The sequence below is a fragment of the Erpetoichthys calabaricus genome, chromosome 3, assembly GCF_900747795.2.
Source record: "Erpetoichthys calabaricus chromosome 3, fErpCal1.3, whole genome shotgun sequence".
Taxonomy (NCBI): Eukaryota; Metazoa; Chordata; class Cladistia; order Polypteriformes; family Polypteridae; genus Erpetoichthys; species Erpetoichthys calabaricus.
In genome coordinates, this window is record NC_041396.2 from 168,801,928 (window position 1) to 168,828,369 (window position 26,442).

Consider the following 26,442-nt stretch of genomic DNA (forward strand, 5'->3'; position numbering starts at 1 on the left):
AACAGAGCTTGCAAACTGTCAGTACCATATGACCAACAGTGGCAGTCATTGCTATAACCAATGTGGCAGCACCCAGGCAAAACAACACATAAAATAACAGCACTTTTAGGAAAAACTATGAAGTTACTAAAATAATAAATCAAATACCAAAAATATAACATTCATCTACATAAACTATTCCAACAGGAATGAATATACAGTAGCTCTGACAGAGTACTTGGAAGGTCCTGTTGGAAATTAATCTGGTTATATATTTTTTCAGGCTTATTATACAGTGAGTCCATGTATAAAAACAAGATCATCATTCTTTCTTCACTAACTATTTTATTTTTTTCTGCTGCAAGTCTCTCCCATTTTTAGGTTCAAGGTTCTGAGTCAAGAATGGAATAGAATTTCACGATCATACAATAAATAATTGCAGGACATGCCTATTTTTTCTCTAAATGAAATCATGTAAAAAAAATATAAAAATAAGTGTGCTGTAAGCAAAATATCTGTTTGCATCAGTACCATTTTTAATTGAAAGGCCAGAAAACACAAGCGACAGAACTAGAACTTACCCTATAGGTATGTTTGACCAAAACGTCAAGCACTTCATATACAGGGCTGTAAAATCTCATGGGTTGTTTCATATAACCTCCTGAAAAATGGCAGTAGAAATAAAACTGAATCAATCTAGTGAGAAAGAAGCAAAGCAGATTCTCAGTCAGGCATTTTAAATGTAAGCAGCTTAAGCTCTACGTATAGCAGGATTGAGACAGAAAAATTCCTCAGTGCTTTCAAGTTCAAAGTAAAATTTATTATGCTTAATTGTGAAATTCAATTGTTTATGTCATCAGCTATGTCAGGGTTTGGAGGGGACTCCACCCCAGCCTCTACATTTCCCCAGAATTTACTCTTGGCTCTTCCTATCAATATCAGTTAACATGCAACATTAACAAGGTGGAAGCATCCAAAGGAGTGGGAGCACACGGTGCAGCCACATGGCGCTGGGTGCTTTTCTCAGCAGAAAAATATGAAGACATAGCCAGCAGCACAAAATGTAACCCTGAAAATGAAATATAAGGAATTTTATCCACAGACTAGATAAGGTGCCTAGCTTAAGGCTGACCCTATTATGCCGGTTGTTGATCATGACAAGGTCACAACCCCAGAGACCCCGCCCCTAGAGCTGAGGCAGTATGCTGAGGCTGACAACAGTATGCAATTGGCTTCTCTTAAAAGAACAGGCTACGAGAGCATCAGTTTACTGCCTAACTCATTGACATCACCCTCTGCAAAGATTAGTCCTCCAGACGCGTCCATCTGGTTTCTTAGGAAAACAATTATAAAACCAAGTTAGAAGGCAAAGAGAGTGAAGGCCATTAAACTTGACCCTGGATCGATCTTCTGGTCCATGCCCCTTCCAGTGGCCCCAAATATTCTACTGTCGACACTTGTCTTCTAGAATCTTCCAGATATTGTACCTCATATTCAAACAGAGACAACTTTAAAGATGATTGAATTAAGACATTCCTAGAAATTCTGGCCATAGGCAGCATATCAGCCCAATTATCTTGTTTAGAATTTACTGTACAGTGTAAATATTTTTCCAAGTCTATATTTATTCTTTTGGTGTTGCCCAATGGTTCCTGAATGATATCCAGATTGTTACACGTATCATACACCCAAACTGTTCACAAAACGCTTTTTTAGGAATACGTCTGCTTGTAATATGGGCTGATGGAAAGCCCTTTAAGAGGAACAAAGTGAGCACTTTTAGAGAACCTATCCACTACAGCTAGAATTGTGTTATATCCCTTGGAGGGAGGCAGATCTGTCCAAAGAAATTTGCTCCCAGGGACATGATGGCACAGAAAGTTGCCCGGAGCAAACCTAGTGGAAGTCCAGGGTTGTTCTTAGAGCGACTACAAATCTTGCCCCTTCCTCCAAAAAGTTGTTTTTTAATATATTCATTGTCTGGGGCCAATCCCGGACGTCCAAACATAGGTGATTGGTGGCACAAAATCCAGTACTTGTTTTCTGAGATCGACAGGGATGAAAAGTTTCCTGTCCGGTATATTTATAGTGAGTTTACCTGCCCTTGAGCATTACAAACTTGATTCAAAATTATCATCCATATCTGGTACATTTAGAACCCAATCTGGCCCCTGTATGTGAGAAAGGGGCATTTGCCTTTCTGTATTTCCCGGCCTGGGCAATATGTTAACATGACATGAAATCAGCTATAGAATAAAGCCCATTGAGCCAGACAAGCGTTGATTTTTTTGGCTGACTTTAACACATTAAGTTTTTTATGATGTGTGTATATAACAAATGGAAATTTGTCTTAACAGATCTCATAGAAATAATATAGAAAACATACAATTGAAAACAGCAGGTGTGGGACGGAGTTTACAATCTTTACAAGCTATAATGGGTTTCTCCACTTTGCCCTTGGTGCTAGCATTACACACCACCCACAAAAGGCACCAGAGTGTTTAACAGAAGGCATAACATACATGAAACCCAAGTCAAAAGGACACCACACATCCCAAAAACTACAGATCTATTATTGATCGGCCCTACGCTCTACAAAATACTTACTGTGAATGTGAATTTTCCCTTCGGATTAATAATTTATCTATCTATCTATCTATCTATCTATCTATCTAATCTATCGATCTATCTATCTATCTATCTATCTATCTATCTATCTATCTATCTATCTATCTATCTATCTATCTATCTATCTATCTACTGTATGCTTAACGGACAAATATACACACAGACAATGATATACTTAGAGATTAACAAAAAAGGCTGCAGAAGGCAATATATGGGTTGCAAGGAAACAGCTCGTAATTGACTCTGTGATACTCCAGCAGGCATACGGAAAATACAGAAATCTACACACAAGATTAATTAACAACAAAATAGCTTGATGAAAGTGTCCCACATATATGGCTAATACAAATATTACACTTCTACAAGATATATCACGTATTCATAGCACTGCCTACAAACACTAATGGAATGCTGGAGAACAACACTACATGTACAGTACTTATTAATAATGCATCAATACATACAGACTCATTACAGGTAAGATGAGGCATCCTCCAGTGAGACTAACTTACCCTCTTTGGTTCTGTCTCGCTCTCAATCCAGTATCCAAACCAATTAAACAACACACAATATGGATACAAAGTCAAAAACCAATACCAGTGACACACCCTACCACTTATATTCTGTGTGGATGACATAAAGATATGTGCAGGAAAAAACAATTGCAGCAGTTAACTATAAATAATTGAAACTAATTGATAACACACATACACATGGAGTTTGGACTGGACAAACGTAAATGTAAAACAATTAATATAGAGTTGGAAATCATTAAAGGAGGGTAGTTATACGTTGAAAATGTCAGCCAAATCGATGGCTTGGCAGGATGCTGAGCTAATGCAAATACCTTGGTTTCAGAGAGGACAAACTTATACAACACAAACAAACTAAATATATTCTTACACAACACTATACATCATGTCTTTCACAAATACTCAAAGCACTCCTAAATGCAAGCACACAATTAAAGCCATCAATAGGTATGTAATACCAATACTCACATATTCCTTCAGAGTTATACATTGGTCACAAACAGACCTACAGTATCTCCAAGGAAGACAAGAACACTACTCACAAAAACAGAAACAGTGCCACCCCACAGGGGTCTCATAGATATTATTAATTTACACAACACACAGATTCATAATTTAAGAAAATTATTCCACACATACAGCATACACCAACTCTACACAATGCAATAGTTCATGCAGAGCCAAACTAACATACCACTTACTCTACATACTACAGACAACATCATTGTAGACATAACAACCACACATCTTAAAACACAAGCATAGAGCCGGAAAACATTGCATGGCAGACATCCTCATGAACTTGATCAGCCTTGTGTTTATAAGACTTCCTTAAATAGCTGGCTAAGCCATGGGTGAGCTGTTTGGCAGGACAGAAAGATTTATGCTAGGTATAGAAGATCAAGATCAACAACAAAAAAACTACATAAATTATTGACAATTCCCGTACCAAACACACACATCTTAGAAAATACGCATACAAATAACATACAGAAAGAAGTATGCAGAACTGACAGAAGAAACATGCTGATTGTGGGAATGGATAAGATAATCATTTTGCCCATTGTTGTCTGCACTACTGGTGTCATCCCACATTCACTACACAAAAGCCTGCAAACATTACATTAAAACCAGCAGATATTTATAAAATTACAGAAATCAGTCATTTTAAATACAGTAAAACCTTGATTATCCGTCAGGGTTTGGGACCGAAGCCATGTCTTATACTCCATTATCTAGGTTACAGAGCACATCTCTAAAACAATAAAGGAAAGCTTATCAATAATCCCTATCAATAAATATCTCCTCTCACATTTTGTCTTTTTCTATACCTCAAAACACTCCTGCTTATTGTGTCCTGACTCCCTACTCAAAACTTCCTTCTGCTGCACCTTCCCCTTTTCTCCTAACTTTTCCTGTCACGCCCCTTACAAAACAGAAGCTCTTCACCCATTCCTATCACTTACACAACATTCCGCCCCTTTCTGCTCCTACTGCTCTGTGTCAAACCGGGGGTTAGGATTTGGCCGCTGGGGAGGGCGTCTGGGGAAGGGGGTTCACAATTTGAGCACTCAGGAACCAGGCAAGTAAATGTAATCAGCAGATTTCAATATATTTACCAGTCCCACTTTCTTTTGATTTGTTTTTACCAGTTATTTAAGGGCGCACATAGGGACAAGAGGGGCCGAGGACTGAATATGGTAATGCTATTTTATCCTTCAAATATCATCCACTTCCCTCTCGGGTGGTGAAGTGTAGGAATCGCGTTCCCATATCGGGCGATTGTTACAAAATCAGTAGGAAAGGTTGACTTGGCACCTGTAAACTGAATCTTGTATAAGGGACTTAGTGTTGATATGCGCATGCATGCATTTAATCATTCAAGTTGATGGGCCAGGCTCTAGAACAAAAGGTGATGAATCCTATAATTTATATGTAATAATTTTTCAATTTTCAAGCATTGTGGACCCTGGTTAAAGATGCTTTCTACTTTTTAGCATATCAAAAAATTTCATAGCAAACAGTATGTAAAGCTATCACTTTTCTTAACAGTATCATCCACAAAATATATAGTATAAATACATGTTATGCATCCATCAATTTCAATACATGGGAGGAGTCTATTCATTCTAGCACTTTCATGTTTAATATTAAAATTGAGGAAACATCCACCTATTTCCTACTTATCCAGGTCAAATTCATCAATGAAAAAAATATAATGAGATACCAATATGCATACAACAAATCAGGACAAATCTGAGCCATGTACGTAAGCATGAAAATATTTACAGTATAAAAATAAAAAATCCTGCCACCTTCTCATATCAGATTATCTTGAAGGAATAGATATAGACTTAAGTCAGAATGTCTAGTAAAATCACCAGAATAAATCTAATAACAATTTCAGTAACATAGTTGTAGCATTTCTGCATATTACATGCTGGCCACAAATTAATATTTCTAAATTGCATATCTCAAAATGGTGAATTACACTCTGTGAAATGTTACATTACATAGCATTACAAAACCTCCTTTATCCAATTTCAGGGTCCTTTGGAGACTTCAGTAGATTCTATATAGCAGCACTTGGTTCAAGGAAGGAAACAACCCTAGACAGGATATCATTCCATGACAGGACACACGTACACCAACACTCATAGCAACACTCATAACTTACCAACCTAATCAGCAGGTCTTTCAAAAACTGGAGCACCCAAGAGAAAAACTCATGTAAGCAACATGCAATCCCCAAACAGTGCACTACTACAGAGCATTCCGGACCCATACAGCATTACCACACCACCCTTTGTGAAATATTATAATGATCAAACAGTAATATAGTATTTTTAGAACTATTATTTATTTGGCTACAGTATGAAATAATTTTATTTCTCAAATTTTATAAGGTAAATTATTTTCGTTTTTTAGGTTTCGTGATCCACTGTCAATGTTTTTGCAATGTTTTAAATTTACAATGTTTTTATTCTCAGTCAGTCATTACCCAACCCGCTATATCCTAACAGGGTCACGGGGGTCTGCTGGAGCCAATCCCAGCCAACACAGGGCGCAAGGCAGGAACAAATTCCGGGCAGGGCGCCAGCCCACCGCAGGGCACACACACACCAAGCACACACTAGAGACAATTTAGGATTGCCGATGCACCTAACCTGCATGTCTTTGGACTGTGGGAGGAAAACGGAGCACCCGGAGGAAACTCACGTAGACACGGGGAGAACATGCAAACTCAATGCAGGGAGGACCCAGGAAGCGAACCCAGGTCTCCTTACTGCAAGGCAGCAGCGCTACCACTGCGCCACTGTGCCACCCTACTTTGAATGTAATATTTCAAAATATTTGAAGGTCACATATTTCAAAATATTGTTTTAATTATGAAATGTAAACTTTCAGCTCTTCAAGTCAGTTCATACTCCTTTTTAAATGCAAAAGCTGTAGGTTTTCTGACTTATTTTTGCTATATTCTTGGTGCGCCAATATTTATAAATAAACATAGATACAACCGTTTGAAAACATACTGAGAAAATATTATTTTAAATGGCAAGTGAAGAAGTAGAGGCAGATGGGCATTAACGACCTAAAAAGCCAACTTATTTGGCATTCAAACAGTTCTTCTTAAATTACGTTGTGATTATTTAGCTTGACAGAATATTGTAAGTATTTATTGTCACTGATTAGTTCAGTAATAAAAACAGTGAGTGGTTGCTAGCAAATCACATGAGTAGCATTTTATAAATGGTCTTTGAAATCTTTATTGCCCAAAGCCTATCTGTCTTTACAATGAGTGCTAGTTTGCATGTGTTTTCTCCAGCTGTTTCCCCTGTTATCAGGCCAGCTCCAAAAGGTCACACTGCAGCTTACCATGTGTTTAGTGTCAATGGCTCCCCATCATTCAAAACTGTTTCCTTTCCTAATATAAAATGAGTAAGGATTGTTTTGGACAGAGATGGATGTGAGCAACGTTGCCTCCTGACTTGCGGTTAATTTGTGGCCACAAAAGACACTGTCATTGACTGATAACAGGGATAATCTACAGATTGATAATTGAGTCAAATTTAGTCTCATAACATGAAGCATTATTAGGTGCTAGTGATTTCATAATTTGTCTTATAGTCAGCGAGATTAATTTCTACTAGAAAAGAGTTGAATGAATACAAAAATGTAAAATGTATGTTTCTTCTGTATGTTTTTGTCTGCAAATCCATTGCCACAGTTAAGAAGAAAAATAAATGCATGTTTAAATTTGTAATGAAATAATGAAAAAATAATCTCATATGTTTAAATGGCTCAAGTTTTACATACTTTTCATTACTACTATGAATGGCAGAATACCAGAAACATTATAGGAGAAACTTTCACATGTTAGTTTCAATAGAGTTACTTAATTATCTTCAACAAATATTATTTACCAAATGGTTTTCCGGCTTACGTTTAATTTTCAGGCACATTTTTATAGATGTTCAGTTTAATTAATTAATGAAGTCTTTAGCTGATGGAGATTTTTTTAAAATATGAGTACTTTTTGTTAGATTCTACCTTTATCTGTGCTGAAGTTACTAAGTCATTAAATAGATTTTTCTTTTTTTCTTTTTGCTGCATACTTCAATTTGAACTGTGGTGTGGAAACTTTAAATTAACTACTGTACGTATATATGATAAAAATAATTCTTCACCTGGATAAAAATCAAAAGGCACAGTTAACATCAACATAGAAAATATTTCAAATTTCTTTGAATCTTCAGGATAACAGAAAATAAAGACCGAAAATGAATAACCTAATCTAAATTAGTATAAAAGTGCTTAGTGAAAGATGCTTTATAAAAGAAAGACTATAATAATATATAAGATATAATATCTTATAATACTATAAGATAATATAAAATTATAATATAATAAAAAATTGTGAAATTGTGAATAGCTATGATATACTTTAGCAAAAGGGAATATTGTGTAGAATATGGGTAGTGAAATCTTGGGTCCAAGAAATTATGATCCTTAATAAAATATGTTTTAGTCACAACTGCTTATGACCTACAGTATCTAAAAAAGGGATGTATTTCCTGCCATTATGAGCTTTTGAGAACATATATTATAAATGAACATGAAAGCCTTAACTACAACTTATTTATCATCTGAATTCAATCCATGTACTGTGCCGTATATTAACCTGAATGATTTTAGATTCATATAGTTTTGTCATTGTTGTAATATAGCACCTGTTAGGGTCCAATATTATCACAGTAGCTATGATTGGGGTTGGGTTGTGAATCAGAATTCCCACTCTTCTGGTTTTCATTAGTAATGTTAGAAATTTAAGAACTATTCTAACCCTATCTCTTTACAACTAAAATTGATTCTATTTCAATGTGTCTCCTGCCAAAACACTATGTATGAACATAGAAACCAAAGTTGTGAAATCGCTTGGTTTCTCTTGAGTTCATGATTAAGACTGTTAACATTCCAGATTACAAATTTTAAGGAAGGATTAATATTAAACTTCTTTTGTATTTTTTCATTTCATTTAGAATTCATCTTTAAAACCAAGAAAATATTTATATATCATTATAATTTCCTTACTCTTAGCAGAATTCTATATTTCACATTACAGAATGTTTCTACTAATAACACATTCAGCAAATTTACAATGATCATGTGGTTTATAATATGAATATATATATCCAACCATCCATCCATTTTCCAACCCGCTGAATCCGAACACAGGGTCACGGGGGTCTGCTGGAGCCAATCCCAGCCAACACAGGGCACAAGGCAGGAAACAATCCTGGGCAGGGTTCCAACCCACCGCAGGACATGAATATATATCCATCCATCCATTTTCCAACCCGCTGAATCCGAACACAGGGTCACGGGGGTCTGCTGGAGCCAATCCCAGCCAACACAGGGCACAAGGCAGGAATCAATCCCGGGCAGGGTGCCAACCCACCGCAGGACACCCACAACACACCCACACACTAAGCACACACTAGGGCCAATTTAGAATCGCCAATCCACCTAACCTGCATGTCTTTGGACTGTGGGAGGAAACCGGAGCGCCCGGAGGAAACCCACGCAGACACGGGGAGAACATGCAAACTCCACGCAGGGAGGACCCGGGAAGCGAACCCAGGTCTCCAGGTCTCCCAACTGCGAGGCAGCAGCGCTACCCACTGTGCCACCGTGCCGCCCACATGAATATATATATATATATATATAGCAAATACTCCCATTCTACCTCCCTGAACGAGACTAAGATCAAAGACTTCAGATTCCATGTTTGCAGAAATATTATGAAGCATGGCACATCTGAAATATAGTTTGCCCTTGAAAATATAACTATGCATACTACTTATCTTAAATATCCAAGTAAGATGATCAAAGGAAAACAATAGAAATAAACAATAAATTAAAACAACAAAAATAATTATACAAAGTAGAGTGAGACGTAATGTTTTTAATGAAGAGGAATAGGAGATACATGTAGTCAAAAGTCAAGGTAAGGTCACAACCAAACATCAGTCCTATCCTCCTACTAAACTGGAAATGTAATCAGAAATCAGTAGCAAGTAATCAAAAAACAGTTAGTCAAAAAGAACAAAAAATATTTGAAATATTTGAATGCAAGGTCTATCCGTAAAACTCAGAAACTTAGGAGATACTCAGAGTGACCTTTAAATCATCACTCTGATTATGATGCAGATGATGCACATCCTGAAACAGTGGTGCCCATAGGAAACAAAGCAGGAAAAATACTGAACTCTTTCAATTTACACTAAAATCAAAAACTAATGAGAAAATCATAGTCTTTGAGTTGTAAACCCCAAAATCAATGTATAGATTATCTAAATCCATCCAAGAAATTCCACAATAAATTAATGAATATTACAGATCACAACAATCATAAGATGATAAAACATAAAAAAGACAGCAGAAATAGATAGTGGTTTGTGATTTCATGACTGAACACTTGTATATAAACATAAATGAATAAACCAAAAGGATAAATGGGAAAAGAATAAAAACAAGAGCACTAGACTGAGGTTTAATTCAATACACAATTTAATCATAAAAATTCTAATTACTGGTATATTTTCCTCTATTTTAAAAGAAGTAGAAGAGGGCACTACTGTATGAGAGAAAAAGAAAAATATAGTTACAAATGATATTACTGTAAGTATTGTTGTTAAATATAATTGTTGAACAAAGCGGGTAGTACTGCAGTATAATAAGACAGGCGGATTAATAAAATAAATGGAAAACAAACAACAGGCAAAACTTATATTGATCTTTATATTCTTTAGAAACTTTCAAGACTTTAGCAACAGTGTCTAAGAGGGGGCACATCTTACCTGGGAATGTGTTCTTTTAGAACTAGCTTATACTTGAACCTTTACATATGTCTTCCCAGTAACCATGACAAAGATATTAAGACTACAGAAATATGGACAGGGTATCTTCCTTTCAGGGTTAACTCAATGAAGATGAGACACGCTTTACTTACTTTCATAATGTTTCCAGGTCCACACTTTCTGCTGACCAATACAATGTATTGATTAGGCTGTATTCTACCAATTTATATACAAACTAGGCTTCCTTCTACCATTTTAGCACATTTTAGTTTTTGACTCTGTGCTTGACCACTACAAGATATATATAACCTTCTGGCCATTATTATATACAGTATGAAAAATGCATACCAGCTACACTCCTTAACTTATGATACCTTTATTACAATCTCTGTTTTACATTCCTAATATTGTTACAGCTGCCTGGAAAGGTTAATCTGATTAGCTTCAGATGGCAAGTTTTATATTGCTTAAATGTACATATGTACATTAAACATAAATACATTAAAATAAAATCAGGCTCACAGACCACAGTGTTGCATTAATCACTAGTTCTTTTTAAACTCTGGTTACAGCAACTCTGTGGAATCTTTTTAAAAATGTTGATGTCTCCTCAGGGGTATTGTATGTGTGGATGTAGCTTTTAACCATGACTTCCTCCTATACTGGAAGAAGGATGCCATATCTTATGCCTGTTGCAGTCAGTTGCTGCTTAATATTATTATAAGTAGCCCTCTTTTCAGCAGTTAACACTAACAAATTCTGGAAATACACTGTCCTGGACAAGACTCTCTCCCTTCCCTCTGGCAAGGAATTGCATTTTCTTTTTCCTTAAGTTGTCTATGAAAGAGGTTGGGGAATTTTTCCCAGGTAGGCAATATGGTCTTTTGATTTCTTAGTTCCTTAATGGCATGGTAAATTTATCAGTGTTTCCATATTTCAGACCCTCAGGAATTCATGGATTTGAACATTCTCCCTTCTTGCGGTATCTTCTGAATATGTGAATTTATTTCAATGAGTTTTACATTTGTTTTCCAAGACTTAGTGGAACTGACCATATGTTCCAACTCTTTGACGTGGGTTCTCATCATGTTTTTTACATTATGGAGTTGGGCACTAAACATATTGATTTTCATGTCGATGTTTTCTACCAAATGTTCCTAACACTTATCTAGGCATTTCACTTCGTCTTTCTTTTCCTGCTTGATATAGGTCAAATCTCTATTATACAGTGGTGTGAAAAACTATTTGCCCCCTTCCTGATTTCTTATTCTTTTGCATGTTTGTCACACAAAATGTTTCTGATCATCAAACACATTTAACCATTAGTCAAATATAACACAAGTAAACACAAAATGCAGTTTTTAAATGATGGTGTTTATTATTTAGGGAGAAAAAAAATCCAAACCTACATGGCCCTGTGTGAAAAAGTAATTGCCCCCTTGTTAAAAAATAACCTAACTGTGGTGTATCACACCTGAGTTCAATTTCCGTAGCCACCCCCAGGCCTGATTACTGCCACACCTGTTTCAATCAAGAAATCACTTAAATAGGAGCTGCCTGACACAGAGAAGTAGACCAAAAGCACCTCAAAAGCTAGACATAATGCCAAGATCCAAAGAAATTCAGGAACAAATGAGAACAGAAGTAATTGAGATTTATCAGTCTGGTAAAGGTTATAAAGCCATTTCTAAAGCTTTGGGACTCCAGCGAACCACAGTGAGAGCCATTATCCACAAATGGCAAAAACATGGAACAGTGGTGAACCTTCCCAGGAGTGGCCGGCCGACCAAAATTACCCCAAGAGCGCAGAGACGACTCATCCGAGAGGTCACAAAAGACCCCAGGACAACGTCTAAAGAACTGCAGGCCTCACTTGCCTCAATTAAGGTCAGTGTTCACGACTCCACCATAAGAAAGAGACTGGGCAAAAACGGCCTGCATGGCAGATTTCCAAGACGCAAACCACTGTTAAGCAAAAAGAACATTAGGGCTCGTCTCAATTTTGCTAAGAAACATCTCAATGATTGCCAAGACTTTTGGGAAAATACCTTGTGGACTGATGAGTCAAAAGTTGAACTTTTTGGAAGGCAAATGTCCCGTTACATCTGGCGTAAAAGGAACACAGCATTTCAGAAAAAGAACATCATACCAACAGTAAAATATGGTGGTGGTAGTGTGATGGTCTGGGGTTGTTTTGCTGCTTCAGGACCTGGAAGGCTTGCTGTGATAGATGGAACCATGAATTCTACTGTCTACCAAAAAATCCTGAAGGAGAATGTCCGGCCATCTGTTCGTCAACTCAAGCTGAAGCGATCTTGGGTGCTGCAACAGGACAATGACCCAAAACACACCAGCAAATCCACCTCTGAATGGCTGAAGAAAAACAAAATGAAGACTTTGGAGTGGCCTAGTCAAAGTCCTGACCTGAATCCAATTGAGATGCTATGGCATGACCTTAAAAAGGCGGTTCATGCTAGAAAACCTCAAATAAAGCTGAATTACAACAATTTTGCAAAGATGAGTGGGCCAAAATTCCTCCAGAGCGCTGTAAAAGACTCATTGCAAGTTATCGCAAACGCTTGATTGCAGTTATTGCTGCTAAGGGTGGCCCAACCAGTTATTAGGTTCAGGGGGCAATTACTTTTTCACACAGGGCCATGTAGGTTTGGATTTTTTTTTCTCCCTAAATAATAAAACCACCATTTACAAACTGCATTTTGTGTTTACTTGTGTTATATTTGACTAATGGTTAAATGTGTTTGATGATCAGAAACATTTTGTGTGACAAACATGCAAAAGAATAAGAAATCAGGAAGGGGGCAAATAGTTTTTCACACCACTGTATCTGTCATTCTTTCTTTAATTTTAGTACTCTGGAAGTAGCTCGTAATCACTCAGCATTTGTATTGGAGGGTACATTTAGCAACACATGTTTTTACTTTTCTGACTGTATGCAAAGAGTCTTTATTTCTAGATTCATTTCCAGCTCCTGCATCTAACAGATTAAAAATCTGATCACTGCTGGAAGTGAAACATGTTAGCAAAGTTGCTTGCACAACTGCAGTGAAAACTGATCTCTGACTACTTCATTTGCAGCAATGTGTAGCAAGCCTTATTGTTTCACTCGTTCTGTCTTTTGAGGTTCATTAGACTCTTTAAGTTGTTATTTGAGAAGCATATTGTACTCTGAGTCAAAATAAACCTTACCAGGAGTATTAAAACATAGGATAGCTCAAATACCAAAAAAATAATTAATTGAAAGCACTGCCAGAGGAGAAGTTGTCTAGAGTGTCCAAGCTATAAACACACTCACCATGTCTTGACCATGGTTAGTGTGATCCTTAGATCTCCAGGTGGGAATGGACAAAAAATTTTTCTGTAGATAGTATAAAAAGCCCACAGGGAGTCTTAACTATGAGTTAGACTCTCAAGACCCAGGAACCTCTATATGGATTGGATGAACTGTTGCAGCAGATACATTATACTGTATATGATTTAAAGTTTAGAATATGGTTAATTTTAAATCTTCATTTTAGTAAAAGACATTGGGAAATCCTGAAAAGTGCACATTGATAGTGCTAACAGCATTTTTTCCAAACTAAATGAAAAAAAAAGGTAACTTTTATTATACTAACCTTATGTTATGACAGCTGCTAGTTACCCACACAACTACAACAATCATTCAGTTACTTCTTGTATGATATTTAAAAAGATTTGAATTTACAATGTTTATCACCATGCATTAGATTAAACAAGTAAAAACCAATTATAGGGTAGAATACTGTTGTAAAAAAGTTCTGTTTTTTCAGAAATCACAAGCTTGTAACATGCATCATTTATACCGTTTAATATTTTTATTATGTTTTACAGACCACACCTGAAGTTTAATAACATTACCTTGATTTCAACTCATGGAATCCCAACTTCGGACAACTGTGATCTTCATATGTTTTTGGCAAGCAGGTATATTTTTAGAAAGTAATTTTTATGCCCAAATTTTTGTAATATGGTGCAAATTTAATTTTATGATACAGTATGTACAATTTTTCAAAATGAGCATGTTGTCATTTTGATGGATGCAGCTGTCCTTGAGTTCCAGGTAGTTAGACTCAAACTCTGCCCTGATTACTGTTTTTGTCTTTGTAGAGTTTGCACATTTTCTCCTTATTCATATGCATATCCTCCCACTTCCCAAAGATGTTCAATTTAATTGTGTGTTTCCTGCAATGAATTAGCATCCTGCCTAAGCTTGGTTGCTTACTTATTCATGATTCTATTGGGATAGCCTCTGTTTCTCCTAGACCCAGTAATAGATTAAGTGGTGTTCAAAAAATTGATGAATGAAAAAATTATTTAGAGTAATCCAAACAATCTAGGATGCCACTTTTTAATGACATGTAGGCTTTTATATTGTTGTGCTACAGATGAAACATAAAGCTATCTAAAGCCATATTCCCAGCAATTACCATGACACCAGTAGCACCCTACAGCAGAGCCCATGCCAAAACAAGGTGGCAGCACAGTAAAGTATAAATAATTTTAAACTACCTTAGATATTTATCAAGGAGTAATTTGGACATTAAGACTGTTGTCTCCATTGTTAAATCCCACAGGAATATCTATACAAGAATGTGAGGAAAAAGGTATTTATGGAGACATAAATTTCTTAAATAATGTGAATCATAACAATATACATAAAATATCAAAACTAGCGAAGAATAAATAAAGAATACCGTCACTAGTGAACTGAATAAATCAGTAAATATATAGCCCATCCTGTGTCTCACAGCTTGGGGTACTTACTTAAAAATGCACACCTAATGTGTGTCCACACAAATATCTTGGGTTAAACATAGACTGGAAAAGGAATGTCCCTGAAATATGGGATGTCTGGTCTGGTCACCCTAGTTAAACACTTGTCCTTTACAACCACCTGAGGAGTTAGCTGTTAATAAAATCATAGTAACTTTCAGCTGGAGAAAAATAGGTAGAAAAATAGGTATATGCATTCCATTGAGCGCACCATACATCTGTGACACAAGATGTGCCAAAGAACTGTGATACACAATCTCATTTATTTCCATAACATTTGGTAACTTGATGTATCTGAGCATCATACTCTTTCGAATGGCCAGGCACTCCATGTAAACACAGCGGTACATGATGGTCTTACTAATCTTACTAATCCCAAATATCTAAGTGGTACTGAATAATAACTGTATAACTGTGTAATATCTGTATACTGTACAATATCATTACTCTCAGGGTCCAACATCCACTACTCACTGCACATGATCATCATTATTATCCATCCATCCATCCATTTTCCAACCCGCTGAATCTGAACACAGGGTCACGGGGGTCTGCTAGAGCCAATCCCAGCCAACACAGGGCACAAGGCAGGGAACCAATCCCGGGCAGGGTGCCAACCCACCGCAGGACACACACAAACACACCCACACACCAAGCACACACTAGGGCCAATTTAGAATCACCAATCCACCTAACCTGCATGTCTTTGGACTGTGGGAGGAAACCGGAGCGCCCGGAGGAAACCCACGCAGACACGGGGAGAACATGCAAACTCCACGCAGGGAGGACCCGGGAAGCGAACCCGGGTCCCCAGGTCTCCCAACTGCGAGGCAGCAGCGCTACCCACTGTGCCACCGTGCCGCCCCATCATTATTATGCAATATTTAAATTATGTGCAATAACCCAATAGTGCAATAAGTTATTTATTCTTTCCAGTATTTAAATAATGTGCAATAACTCGATTTAGTTATTATTCTTTCCATTTGTATATAGCATCGCAGAACTTTTTTTTGCAACTTTTTGCACCATTTGTTTGTTTATTTGTTTATTTACTTGTTGTATTCTACATATATGTCTGCACTGAAGGAGCTGCTTTTAATCTCATTGTACATGTGTATAGTGACAATAAAAGGCATTCTATTCTATTCTATATCTATCCTATACTTAGCGCAGGTGGCCAGTTTGTACAAGGCTATGGCAATGTGCTTTTGGGTTGGAAGTGGTGATCAGTGTTTACGTAATGGTCTGACTAAAGGTCCTATGGAAGCATTTCAAATGTTAAGTAACATTGTTCTTAGTTATAGCCTATATAGTAGATAACAAAAAAGTCAGGGAAGCCAGAAGAAGTACATCATTTTTGATATACATGCAATTTAGAATGGAACCAAGTTGAACACCCTTTTTTTCCAATTAACCAAAATTTGTGCAACAGTCATTTTTTAAAAAACTACATCATTACGTAAATCATTTTTGTCACTAAAAGTCAGTATAATGAAAACAGATTACAGACAGCAAAATTCACAAAGAATTACTGAGCAATTTTTTATTTTTGCTTAAAACTGCATTCAGTTATTTGAAACCTAACTGATGATACAAACCTTAATTCAAACAGTGATCTTTCTTAGAACCTGGTGTACTCCATATTCATACAGAGTTTGGTTGGGTTTGCACTGCCACTTTTTAAATCACTCAAAAACAAACTTTACTGACATAAAGGAAGACATTTATCTTTTATTCATAAGATTTTGCAATAAATAAAAGAAATACCAACTGCTATTAAACATTAACTGTAGCAGAGTTTATAAAATTGCCTAAAGCCAATTATAGATTTCATTGTTTTATTTGGATAGCCTTATAAATTTTAAGCTGACTCTGTATTCATAAAATTAATATGGAGGACTATAGAGGTTATTCAGCCAAGGCGCATTAAATAAGGTCTTTGAAGCAACTCAACACATGTTATTTTGTGACATAATTTTTGAGAAGTTATACACTCACTCTTTTAATTTGTGAGTAATAATAACAGTTACTATAAAGGTTTTAATAGGTTTATGTATCTCTTCATTTTTATATAATGCTAGAAAAATTATCAGAAATGTGTTCCAGAAGTATGAAAGAGTAAGAGTGAGGGGAAAACCAATCCTGCATTTAAGCCTAATTGTTCTGAACTATTGGGTATTGTGTATTTACAGTTTTGTCATCGGATGCATCTTCCAGAATTGTTTCTTGCCTTGTACCCAATGCTCCTAAGATACATTTATGATGTAAGATGAGGTCAGACTCCTTATAATTATTTAAAGAAATAAATAAAAACATAAATTAATTAGGTAGATGAATACCTGATTTTTAGCTGCTTTTGGATATATTAATAGGCAATTAAAAGCATATCACATAACTATAATCAGGGACAAAAATCCATTTGTTTCATTTTAGTGTTGCATTCAATCAATTGCAACACATGCTTAAAATGCATATTAAGATAAATGGATTACTATCAACCTTACTTCAGCAACTTTAAAACAGCATTACCATGTTGATTGCTTTTCACAGAAAAATACACATTGGTCCGTTTTTGTACTGATCACAAACAATTGTAAATATTTACTCCATTTTATGCAGCAGAGTTGTATTATTTCATGAAATAGGAAACAGATTGTTTTTCCTGTTGGTTGCTTGTACTCAGAATGGCAAACCACTTTTTATATTAAACTTCCATTAAGACAGTGGTTACTTGATTAGATGCTGCTATATTTGCAATATATTATTTCATCATGTTTTAAATAATACCCAGTCATACATAAAACAGTTTTCTTTATGTTTCCCTGAATGTGGCAGCTTTGGGCAAATATCATCTTAGCATTTGTTTTAAAGACAAATTTGTCTCAACGACCCATGGTATATGCTGTAGAAACAGACTTAATAAGTGAAATAGCCTAAGCACACACTCGTAGTTGCACTAAATGAGATGCCACTTGTGGTTGTGAGTTTATTCATGATCTTCACATGCCTAACTGTAACACTCAGTAACTCTAACAATAACTATTGCCCGTGGTAGGCTTTTGCATTTATTTACATGCTGTAGCCTATAATTTCTGTCTCACAAATGTTTAGGAAAGTCAAACAGTGCAATTTTTTCTTAAAAATGCAATAACGGCCTGATGATATCTAAGAGTCACTTGTCATTTACACCTATATTTTGATAGCTGGATGAAGTATACAGTTATCCCTCACCTATCGCAGGGGTTACGTTCCAGAGCCCCCCGCGATAGGTGAAAATCCGCGCAGTAGCGACCTATATTTATTTTATTATTTATACATATTTTAAGGCTTTATAAACCCTTCCCACACTCTTATAAACCTTTCTCACTCTCTTGTTAACCTTTCCCACACTCTTATAAACACTTCCTATGCTCTTAAACACTTTCTACATTCTTAAACAGCGCAGACCAACACTGCACACTGCACGCAGCGATCAGACGTCGATGTGTCTGCACTCGCTTTGTGAAGGGGGGCAGCTGAACTCACGCTGAGCAGAAATGGACTTTGTGCTGCTTCTGCCAAAATGCCTGCTTGTCGCTCTGCGCGTTCGGAAGGAGGAGGAGGAGTGGGGGGTGTGAGGGCTGATCGCACGTTCGCTCAAACCCTCCTCCCCGGAGGCGCAGTACGCTCCTGCCACTTCGCATTATCAAGGGGGTGGGGAGCTGAATGAACGCTAAGGAGAAGTGGACTTTGTGCTGGCTTTGTGCTGCTTGTCGCTCTGCGTGTCAATAATTTATAAGCATGTACAGCACCTATTTTCCTGTCTCACTGTCTTGTCTTGCGTGAAGTTAAAATGTTTTATAATAGTGAGATGTTACTCATATCCTTAGCCCGACATCCACATATCATATGTATTAACAAAGTGGGTTTTATAAGTTTACATGTGTTTAAAGCATGTGGGATGGGTATTTTAAGGCTTAAACTATAAAAATGTTTATTTATATGGTCTTTCTATATCGCGGATTTTCTCCTGTTGCTGATGGGTCTGGAACATAACTTCCGCGATAGGCGGGCAATCACTTGTATTTAAAAACCCGCGAAGTCGTGAATCCGTGAAAAGTGAACCGCGAAGTAGCGAGGGATTACTGTACATGCTTTTTCAAAGTGTTACGTAAGTTCTTTGAGATCTCTGGTCTAGCCTTCTGATTCTAGACTCCAAATAGGAGATCTTGGTTCTTTCATTAGAAAGAAATTTAAAAAGCAAAAAGAGGGAATTCAGTTAATTTAGATATTTTTGTTAGCTAACCTCTCTTAACATCTTATGCAGGCCTTTTCAAAAGGAGTAGGGTCTCATTAGTTGGTTATAATTTTAATTTGTGTGTAGAAGGGTTCCTGTTTTCTGTCTTTAATATATTTAAGCATGTGATTCATTATTTTAGAACTCAAATTCTGCTGAACCAATTTTAGTGGTGCCTTTGAATTTTTACTTTTCAGGAGTAAGATTGGAACATAATGTTACTAGATATATATTCAATGCTTTTTAAACAGAGGCTTACAGTTTATGATCTTTTAATGGATTCTGTGCATGTGTTCTGCCCAGAGATGTTAAATTGTATGAACTACGGTGAAAGAACTGAACAGTGTCTCTGGACCTTAACAAAACAGAACAGGGGATCTGTTACTTATAAAGGGTAATTACATTTCACAGTCTGCCTAGGAAGGCCTGTAAATGTATACTGGATAGGAGACTTCCGCTAAAGCACCAATTCAAGGAGCGAAAGGTTATTCCATCTTGGATTTGGATCAGTGAACTCGGTGTGTGATAATTCAATTAAGTTATCTGTATCTGCCTTCATTATTAAAGCATTCATTTAGAAATTTTGTCACAAGTCTTGCGAAGTGCTGCATATGCTTGGGGTGCAAGGGCTGGAATGAGAATCAGCACATCCGAATATGACTTACCAAGTAAAAAATATTTTGTAACACACTCATCCAGGTTAGGGCTGGTGGGAGCCTAGAAATAATGAGCCTAACGTAAGAACCAGCACTGGAAAGGGGTTTGACACACTCACTCAAAATAGGGCAAATTACAATTCCAAATTTATCTAAGATCTACAGGAAAAACAGAATACTGAAGAAGATTATATGGTGAATGTACAGACTCATAGGTTCCATCTATTTGGGATGATGCATTGAGTCAACTGTCAACCATCCTAGGTTGATGATAAGTCCAGAGCAGTTGAAATGTCGATATTAGATGTGTTTGATTCTATATGTTGCCACGTACTTCTTATAAATGTGGATCTATACTTGACCTGACAGCCTAATGGGTAGTCTGAGGTGAGGATGACAGCAAAAACATAATCTGATGAAAGCAGCCTGATAAACCATAAATTTATAAAGTTAATGTACTTCATTATAATAAACTGATTAGCAGAAAGTAATTACAAAAATATGAAATAATGGAAATATAATAATCATCTTTACACATTGACTCACATCAGAGTATGCAGAAAACATTATCTAATGCTGAGAGTACAATATCATAATCTGCTCAATGCATGACATCAGGGAGGTTTTCAAATGAGACGCCAACTATGGTGAACTTTTTACCAAGCCACCATCGAACAGGAGTGACACTAGTTTCCAGATGACAGTAAACAATGGAGGGTGATACTTGCCCAGTTCTAATGCAAATTTCAACTTTAGTCATTTGGAAGACATTAATCATTTTAGTTTAAATTAAATAAGTCTTTAGCAATGCACTTGGTCCAGTGTTACAGTCATATTTTTGTGTTGAATGTTTAGTTTTGTTTTGCTGTATTTGTGTCTGCTATTCTACTCCAGTTGCAGAATTACAATTATTTATATTGTTGTTGTTTTTGTTTTATGACAAGTGAAGCACTACAAATACAAGTTTGAAGCAAATAATTTAAATTGCTCATGTAATTATTCTAAATACAGTAGTACAGATAATATCCTATAAAACAGAAAGAAAAAACAATCCCAAAATACTTTGCAACAAGTATGCAAAATCTCTGCTCCACTGCTTATCAAACACCTGACTCCTGAATAATTTATGAGTTTCTAATGTTTTGTGTAAATAAAAGCACTACAGTGATCCTCTCCTGCTTAGCTTTTCAATACTAAACTCTAGCAATAAATATTGTCCATGGCAGGCAATTGTATTTATTTAGATGATGTAGTCTATGATTTTTGTATCACCAATGTTTATGACAAGTCAATGGTGATGCTTACTCTACACAGGCACTTTTGGGGTAGCAACTTAAAACCAGTAGGTGTGACACTGCAGTGCTAATGTGTATCACCATGCCACCATAATTTATTACTTTATGCAAAGGATTTTATCTAACATGTCTTATAAAAATTAGTTAGAGAGGATAACAAGAAGCTTATTGAAACAATTATTTTCAAGGCTTGATGCAAAATGGCTAAATAAGCCACTGTTGTCTCAAAATAGATAGGCTGAGCACATCTGCACATATAAATGAGAAAAAGAAAACGAGCAGGAAGTATAAACAGTACTAAGGTACTTTTTAAAGAGGTGTGTCTTCAAACAATAGGAACAGTTGGAACTGTCATGGATTTCATTCCACGGCATGGTAGCATGAACTGAGAATAAGTATTCAATTTCAGCAGAAGCAAAGCTAAGGTATCTTTGAAGGTTGTATGGAGAGACTAGAGAATAGAGGTAGTGAGGAATAGTGCCCTGCCAGGAACAGTTTGTAAAGAAAGTAGCTTTGATTTGGATTCTAAAAATATGTGGAGTCTAGTGGAGAGAAAGAAAACCATAGGATTAGTCTGGGGAAATTAATAAACAGAATATATCAGATGGAGAGACTGGAAGAAATCTGTTCTGACCCTTTTCTGTAGAAAGCTGAAACAGTCCAGCCTAGAGAAAATAACAGCATTAAAAAACATTTGGTTTAATGGCAAGTGGCAAGAGTACTGAGGATGGATTTGGATATGTTCTGTAGAAAATTGTGAGAGGACTAGGTCAATGAAGATATGTTTTGATTGAACTAGAGTGTGTCATTCAAAGTTACATAAAACTTCCCGAAAGAATCTCGTAATAAGATCTTGTAACAATATTTATATTAAGAAGTAAAAGACATCAGGGTTTGAGAGTTTAAGTTAAAAATGATGTTCATTCTTTACTAATGAAATGTCAGAGAGGCAGATGGAGATCTGGGCTGAATGAAACTGGTGGAATGAAAGAATAAAATTAGGAAGACAGATGCATTGTTGTTAGATGAATGTTGAGCTAATTAAGGAGAAGATCATATATAAAAGGACACAGGGAATAAATGTAGAGAAAGAGAATACAATAGGTCCTGGTACTAACCCTAGATCCTAAATGCACATGCAAAGAGGCTTCTGGAAGAGAACATCAAATCATGCTATGAAATACAGATGCAGAAAAATGTGTTAGCAAAGTAGGATATGAACTCATTCAGAATGAAGCCTGTAAATCCAAGTTAAGGTTAAGCAGAAACAATAACCCACCTAGCAATGTCAAAGGCCGATAAAATTTTGAGATGGATAAGAACAAATGAGAGGGACGTAGAGAGAGCACCAAAAGGGAAGGGAAGTATAGACTCAGAAAAGGAGATGAACTGGAATGAGAAGAATATTGTAACATTATTTGCTTTTGACTTCAGCCTTGACATAAACAATTATTGAAATTTCATTAAGGCTGTATTGACTTTTGATATTTATTATACAATGGTAAAAGGATACCATCAATGAAATGTATCTAACCAAAAACATGTTTTAAAAAAAACACAATGATGTGTACATTAGTTAATTAATTTAACACAGATATATCCTCAAATTGCATAACTGTTTACTATACCTAGGATTCTTCTTTAGATTAGCTTATTTCTAGGAGTTTTTATAATAATGACAGCACCTCCTATATCAGTTGAGCATAAATCATTAGATCTCAGATTTCAAAAGGCATCTTTTGTAATAGTCAATACCTTTTAAGCCTGTTTGCTATATGGCAGTGCTATGGTTGTAAGCTATGGCCATGTGTATTTACATGTAATTGTATAACAACTCTGTCTATGGTATTAAGTGATTGGTTGTGCTCAGAAGTTGTTTAGTGAGGTTGCAGGAAAGGATAAGCAAAAAAGTGCTCTATTTTGAAAAACAAGCCAAGCCAATTTCCTGGATAATTGGCATTCAAAACAGTACAGGTGCTACTTGCATTAGCCAGACATTGGAAGTTCTACATTACACATGTAACTTATCAGGTGGTTTTGCACCAAGAGTTCAACATCTGAAATGTTTAAAGGAATACTCCACACAAACATTTTTATATGTTAATTACCCCATCTAGTTTGTAGTAATGACTGAGTAAAAATTTTAATGTCATGTTGCAACACAGAATGGAGATTATATAAAGCAAGCCAATGGGGAACAACACTGTACATTGATAAAAAGATATGAAAAATCTCTATGGAAAAAAGAAATGCTACTCATGTCACATAACACTGAGTAACAAAATTTTCCTTTTTTGTGACATGAATGGTGTGGTGGCTCTGAGGCTAGGGATCTGCACTGGCAATTGGAAGGTTGCCGGTTCGAATCCCATAAATGCCAATAGGGACTCTGCTCTGTTGGGCCCTTCAGCAAGGTCCTTAACCTGCAATTGCTGAGCGCTTTGAGTAGTGAGAAAAGCGCTATATAAATGCAAAGAATTATTATTATTATTATTATTATTATTATTATTATTATACAGTAGGTGAAATCTTATAGTAATTTGCATGGTAAATTCAAATATCTAATCAGATTTTCTCTATTACACAAGAATTGTAAGTGACACACAATTTAAATTTGCAATAAACATATATTTACACTATATATAAAATCAGGGAGCATCTCACCTGAAAGGTAGAAGTGTATCAGTTTCTGCTGTATTTGGCCTAAGGAATATTCCTCCTATGTGCCTAAGCATAGTCAGCCAAGCACATGGGGACTTCACTTGCCTTGGTCTTGTTTTTCCATTTAAATTTCTGATGAAACCATTCACCATGCTGTCACTGACCTCTCCAACATTTCCAAAGAAATAGTCCAGATGACAATCCAAGAAATAAATTTTTAAAGACATGTTATATCCCATGGCTTTGTTTGACTTCAAAAGTTCATTCCTTATGATTCCCCAAATAATTCCTGCAAAAACTCAAAGAACTGTCATAAAACATTTTCAATGTGGTTCAACTGCTCATCAATATTCTAATCTTGAATCAATTCAGTAATTTGAGGTGTTATAAAAATTCCTTCTTTGATGTTGGCATCACTAATATAGGAAATTTCTTTCTTCTTCATAAGTCAAGGCTTACTGTAATTTAGAAATATTGACAAACAGCAATAAAAATAGTTTAATCCTGAATTTAACACCTTAGTAAGTGTTTATATACTAAATATTCATCCTAAAAAAAGACATAACATAAAAACTACAGGTGGTAGGAAAACGATTGGTATATTTCTGAAATCAGTATGAAAAAAGTACTTTTAACACATCTGTAAATTGTTTTGTGAAAAAATCTTTGTTGACCAAGTCAAGTCAAATTTTATTTATAAAGCACATTTACAACAGCCAAAACTGAACCAAAGTGCTGTACAACAAAGGATACAAGAAGCAATTAAAAATATATACAGTATACACATCACAAAACTGTAAACATAACCAACCATTCCATAAAAGATAACCTCGAAATACCCACAGCCATTCATATATATTTAAAATCATGTACGTTTAACATATACAAACATAATGTCAAACTCTTGCAGGGTCAAATGCCAGTGGGAAGAGTTAAGTCTTTAATGTTGATTTAAAAATGGCCAATGTTGGGACAGACCTGATATAATAAGGCAAGCCATTCCAGAGAAGAGGAGCATCTACTGCAAAAACCAGATCCCCCCTTTTTCTCAGCCTCAACCTCAGCACAACTAGGAGCATCTGGCTAGCAGAATATAGTGCTCTTGTTGGCAAATACAAGTGAAGAAGTTCCAAGGGGTAAGAAGGGCTGTTCCATTCAAACATTTAAAAACAAATAATAAAATCAATTCTGAAGTGGACTGGAAGCCAATGGACTGAGGGTCAGTATTGCTGAAATATGGTCACACGAGAGCAGCATTCTGGACTAGCTGTAGGCATTTTAACAAGGCTAGGTCAACACCTACATACAAAGAATTGCCATAGTCCAAACAAGATGTTATAAAAGCATGAATAACCTTTTCAAGATCACTAAAAGAAAAGCCAAGCAAAATGACACCTTTTATTGGCTAACTAGAAAGATTACAATATGCAAGCTTTCGAGGCAACTCAGGCCCCTTCTTCAGGCAAGATGTAATCATCTTGCCTGAAGAAGGGGCCTGAGTTGCCTCGAAAGCTTGCATATTGTAATCTTTCTAGTTAGCCAATAAAAGGTGTCATTTTGCTTGGCTTTTCTCTACATTCATAATGGCTAACACGGTACAACACCCTAGTACTAAAGATCACTAAAAGAAAGAAATGCCTTTACCTGAGCTAAAAGTCTCAGCTACAAAAAGCTGCATTTAAACACAGACTTTATCTCTTTGTCAAGTTTGAATGAGCTGTCAAAAATCATGCCTGGTATCAAAAATATTTTGCATGGTATCACAGTATCAAAAGCTGAGGCAAAATCTAGCAGTACAAGAATAGCAGAATCTCCAGCATCGGTAGTTAGGAGGAGGTCACTGTAAACCTTTAAAAAGGCTGTTTCAGTACTGTAACAGGATCTGAATCCGGATTGGAATTTTTCCAGAATACTATTTTTGCCCTGAAATGTTTGTAATTAAGTAATGACAACTTTTTCCAAGACTGTAGATTAAAAGGATAGTTTAGAAATTGCCTGAAATTTGACAGATTAGAGGGGTCCAGATTTTATTTTTTATTAAGTGGCTGCACCACCTAACATTTCATGGCAGCCAGAAATAAAGCTGACATTTATTAAGGTAACAATACTTGGCCAGACATAATCAAAAACCTCATTAAGTAATTGACATTGTCCAGGGGGCAAATAGTAGAATTCAGGCATTGCATCAAAACAGATAACAGAGGCTGTGATACAGGCTCAAAGTGGTCAAAGACAGCAGAA

The 26,442-nt window shown here is 36.1% G+C and overlaps 1 protein-coding gene across 1 annotated transcript in view; it reads left to right on the forward strand.

Moving 5' to 3' along the window:
* Positions 1–26,442, forward strand: part of cfap61 (cilia and flagella associated protein 61) — a 208,715-nt gene that overhangs the window by 102,222 nt on the left and 80,051 nt on the right. The window contains exon 17 of the mRNA XM_051925561.1: positions 14,374–14,464. Within this exon, the coding sequence (XP_051781521.1) occupies positions 14,374–14,464 (91 nt within the window). The remainder of the gene's footprint in view (positions 1–14,373; positions 14,465–26,442) is intronic.